Raw genomic sequence first — 4,788 nt, 5'->3', positions numbered from 1 at the left:
ACGAAATATTCCTTTGAAATAGAGCAAGAGCATCATGGAAGGTGGCCAAACTCCTTCTATCAATTAATCTTGGCTGAGCTTGGCTGAAATAACTGATACAGTAGCTCTACTGTAAGCTGGGGGGGAAAAAAAACAGTTGTTCAAGGAATCCCAGTAGTTTTCACTGCTGCTTTTACACATTTTCTGCATATAAAGATTGGAATAATTTACTTTCTCCTTTCCTTTACAGCTGTAAGAAAGTGCAAGGAACTGGCGTGGCATTTAAAACATTTGGTGACACATACAGGCATTTTCACCCCAGCGGATCAATGCCCCTCTGCTCCAAATCATCACTTATCTTCCATTTGTGCAAGCACCGACTTTACCAGGGCTGCATCGGAGAAGCTCGTGCTGTGTTTGGCCTGGTCACGACCGAGCTGGCTTTGTAAAGCCTGCATTTACATTGAGCTGAAAGCAGCGGGTAATTTGTCCATATTTAACAAGGCGGATTTTGGGCAGGTAAATTGTTGTTTTCAGTCCCATTTTCTCTTAGTGAACAAAAAGTTTAATTATTGTTTTTTTTTTCTCAGGTTTTTCCTTGAAGTTTACAATGAGCATTGTGGGCTAAACTGCCAGGAAAATAGTTTCAGAGATTTTCCTTCTGTGCTGTTGTTAACAAAGGGATTCCATTTAATAATAAGTTGCACTGGTGAGCTGATATGCCAGCCCTTCTGTCCAGCAAGGCAGGGGCATCCACACAGACATAATGTAAATCTGGATTGCACACAAACAATAACAAAATGGTTGATTACATATATGTGGCATTATATTCTCATTAAGCTATTCTGATATCTTACTTTCACTTTCACACACATGACATGCCTGAATGAACAAACTTTTCACAAAATCATTAGCACAGCTTTTGATAGAGGCTCATTCCCATTAAAAATACCAGTGGTTAAGCACATTTATCTGTAGGGCGAACACCTTTATGACTTTAAATTTTCCAGTTTTTTTTTTTTCAACAACTGGCAGCTTGTGGGACTTGTACAATGCCTGCGAAGTAAAACTGCACACTGAAAACGAATGGTGATCTGTGACAGTGTTCTATTAAATCTTTGGATGACAGAGGACATGAGATTTGTGTTTGACTATAAAGAAACGTCCCAACTGCTGCGGAACAGTCGTGTGATATTTCAGAGCTGCCGTACATTTCCCTCAGAGCATTCGACTCTTCTCTCTGTCAATAAATCATCTCTAGTTTTAGCCTTTTTTTTTTTCCTTGGATTTCCTTTAAATGTCTTCTTGAACTGTGTTTCAGAGGAAAAAAGGGCACATGGATTTTTCTTTTCCTTCTCCAGGCTTTTCCTTACAAAGAGGGGGGGGGGCTTCACATAAATTAAATAGCAGTGTTTTCTCACACACATCAATAAAAGTTTCTTATATTATCATGTACAATTAGAAACACTGGGTATGGTTATAGTTTTGATTTGTCATCAACAACACTGCCGTCGCTGTCATCTTCTTAGTCCTTGCCAAAGTCACAACCAGTGAGATCCTGACTGGTCCCACTTTGCTATCGTGCATTTCCGTTTCCGCTTGTTCACACGCTTGTTTCCCGGCCCATTTAATGCAACATTAAACGTGTAAACAGTGTACCTCACAAGTGCACAACGCTTCTTCATTCCAAGAAAGACAACAATTACTAGGTGGACCGCTTGCTTGTTGGTTCTCCAGACATTTCTAATCTTCACTCCAACATTTCTTTTTTTTTTGCTTCTCCATCCCACTTTTGAGATTCCTTCCAGGTGCTAATCAATCTCGATCCTCCATGTTACATTCTATCTTCCAAACCTGCTTTAACTTTGCTTATCTCCATCTCTCTATACTTTATATGTCTTCTTTTTTTCTTGTTTCTTTTTACAATTGCACGGTAACAACATCAACACGTGACGCCATTGAAAAGTTTAGAAAAAAAAGAGGGTGAGTTTCCTTCGTGTGACGAGGCTGTTGATAGAATATAATGATAAAAGGAGAAGGACTTGGGATTGGCTCGATTAAAAAGAGGGTTGGTCGGTTGGTGGTGACTACGGCGTTTCATTATCACAACTTTAAGACAATTCCTACAGGAGAGATAGGAGTAAAGAAAGAGGAAGGGACGGAGGAGTGTGTACAGTCTGTAGAGTGTTTGTCGGAAACGGAGTGTACAGTCTGTGTATGTATGTGTGTGTGTGTGTATGTATGTGTGTGTGCACAGTCTGGGGTAGAGGGGTTAAAAGGAACGACTCACTGGTAGTATTATACTGCATAAAGTTCAGTGGGTATAATGGGAGGATCCACCATTCCCATGACGACGAGATACAGTATGGACAGAAGTAGCGAGAGAGTGAGGAGGGGGTGTAGAACATTTTTTTCCCATCTGTTCTTCTCTTACTTTTTCTCTAGTCTCTCCATCGGCTGTATCCAGACCTTTCTCTAGTGCTGTTGCCTCCAGCCTCCTCTCCCCCAACCTTTCCACTTTTATCTTCTTTTTTTTTATCTTCGTTTTCCCCGTCAGAGGCCGGCTTTTCTTTTCTCCCGCTGTTTTGGCAGTATACTGGAACGATATCAGCCTTTTATTAACTAGTAAACAGTGTTGTCAGATGGTGATGAAGCTGCTCATGTAAAAGAAAATTGTTTGGATATAATTGGAGAGTTTTAGTCTTTCATAATGGTATACACTCTTTTTCAGGAAATTAATAAATGGAAAGATAAAAATAAATCTATCTGAAACACTGAAAAAGTGTTTTGGACTTTTAAAAAGAAGAGGACATGGAAAGATCTGCTGACTCCATAAAAAAATATCAGAATCGGCCCATATCAATCCACCTCTTCTACCCATCTCTCCTCGTCTCGTTCCTGTTTGAAGACTCCTCCATCCATCCCTCCCTCTCTCTCTCTCTCTCTCTCTCTCTTCATATTGGCAGTGGGTCTCTCTCCCTCCTCTCTGCTCTCCATTTAAAACACTGGTAAATGGCAGTAGGCCTCCAGTGAAGCCAGCAGGATGTAAATCAGCCACATGGAGACGAACAGCAGCGACGTTATTATCTTGCAAGTCCGCGGCCCGCCCAGCTCGCCACCGGCCACCCCCGGCCGCCGCCGGTACAGCAGTGTGATCACACACAACAGGGCCATGATGGTGAAGAGGGTGACAGAGAAGGCCAGGTTTCCTGGGTCCACCTTGAACACCTCGCCCTTGGAGCGCCAGACGACGGCGGCGATGGTCCACGCCACTCCGATGCCAAGGAAAACGTTGACGGCGTTGGAGCCGGTGACGTTGCCGATGGAGGCGTCAGCGTACTGGTCCTGGATGGCGGCAACCTTGCTGGCGAATGTGTCTGAATGAGAAAGACAAAGATGTTGGTATTGATTTTATGTTTAAAACCGTTCAGCATTTTTTTAAATCATAGTAACAGCCGATCAAATTGACAGCAAAAGCAATATGAAAACATAAAAAATAAAATGAGCAAGGAAACATTAAAATAAACCATCAGCCTGAGGTTAAAACATAACAATCAAATAATGTAAAGCAACAAAATGAAAATGAGTCTCATGATCATGACTTTTGATGATCTTTTGTAAATGCCTTTCTCACAAGCCATTGAGGAAACAGCCTCAAGGTAACATCGCGTATGAAACCACCCACGTACAGTAGCCTACTCTCACAGCCACACACAGACTGGGGCACACATGCACTGAAAGCTACGAGAAACACAAAAGAGAAGCAAGGAGGTGTAGAACGTAGTGGGTATCATAGACAGGCACTATGAACCAGTTGTCAGTATTTATGGAAATAATTACACATTTAATAGATGACTGTTAGAGACAGAGAAAAACAGGGATAAACAATACATACAGATAATATACAATAGCAAGGAGAGCAGACAAAGGAAAATATAGAACATAGAAATAGAGAATAGAGGGTTAATGGTTTGAAAATCTGCTTGTCAGTATGAAGTTTTACTAAAACAGATTCAACAATCAGTCAAACTGATCTATATTCTGCATTTCGCACCAATCTTAAAGGGACATTATATATTTTTTTCATATTCTAACAATGGGTCAAAGGTGCTTCTTTGGTGGTTCTAATTTGCACATACCACCGCTGTTGTAGAGGTTTAGGAAAATAATATAATATAACAGAATAATGTATATTGAAGCAAGCAGAGAAGCCTCCTAAAAATGTCTAAATAAAATACAGTTTTACATGAATCATTTCAAATGCTTGGCTCGGAGTTGAACGTAGAAAGAAACAATCTAGATCAGTTGTTGCTAACTATTCTAATAGCACAGGTAGCTTTCCAGCTGGTTGCCCTGTAAGTACATTCTCTATTTAGGTAATCAAGTGATATCATTTTTGTGTTTACTTTTATTTGGACTTAGAGACAAGAAAATATTTATGTTACATTTAACTTGATCTGAAAAGCATTAGGAGGCTTGGCTGCTTGCCATGATATACTGTACATTATTTTACTAAAGTCTTTATAACGGAGGTGGCAGACGCAAAGTTTGCATGATTCACAGTCACAGCAGCCACGGTTAAGAACCAGGTTGGGAAGAATTAGAATTTTAAAAACAGAATTTTAGTCACACAATTATTTTCCATTTATATTTTGGAAATGAAACATATATTTGACTTGGATTATTTTCAGGAAGATTCATAGTTCCCATCTGTAATCTGCAGTTATATATTGGCATCAGCCTAAAAGTGAACTGATGTAATTAATGCTGTAAATTGCTGTAAGTGCACATGAGTGGAGCTCTTCTTTG

At 40.2% G+C, this 4,788-nt stretch overlaps 1 protein-coding gene across 3 annotated transcripts in view; it reads right to left on the bottom strand.

Annotated features, from left to right (window-relative positions):
* Window positions 1-1,220: 1,220 nt before the first annotated feature.
* Window positions 1,221-4,788, bottom strand: part of LOC120573186 (sodium/calcium exchanger 1-like) — a 98,968-nt gene continuing 95,400 nt past the window's right edge. For all 3 annotated transcript variants that reach the window (XM_039822726.1, XM_039822727.1, XM_039822728.1), the window contains one exon: window positions 1,221-3,356. In XM_039822726.1, coding sequence (XP_039678660.1) covers window positions 2,977-3,356 — 380 coding nt within the window. In that variant the 3' untranslated portion in view covers window positions 1,221-2,976. The remainder of the gene's footprint in view (window positions 3,357-4,788) is intronic.

Source organism: Perca fluviatilis, chromosome 14 (genome assembly GCF_010015445.1).
Source record: "Perca fluviatilis chromosome 14, GENO_Pfluv_1.0, whole genome shotgun sequence".
In the NCBI taxonomy this organism is placed as follows: Eukaryota; Metazoa; Chordata; class Actinopteri; order Perciformes; family Percidae; genus Perca; species Perca fluviatilis.
This window is presented reverse-complemented; position numbering and strand designations above follow the sequence as displayed.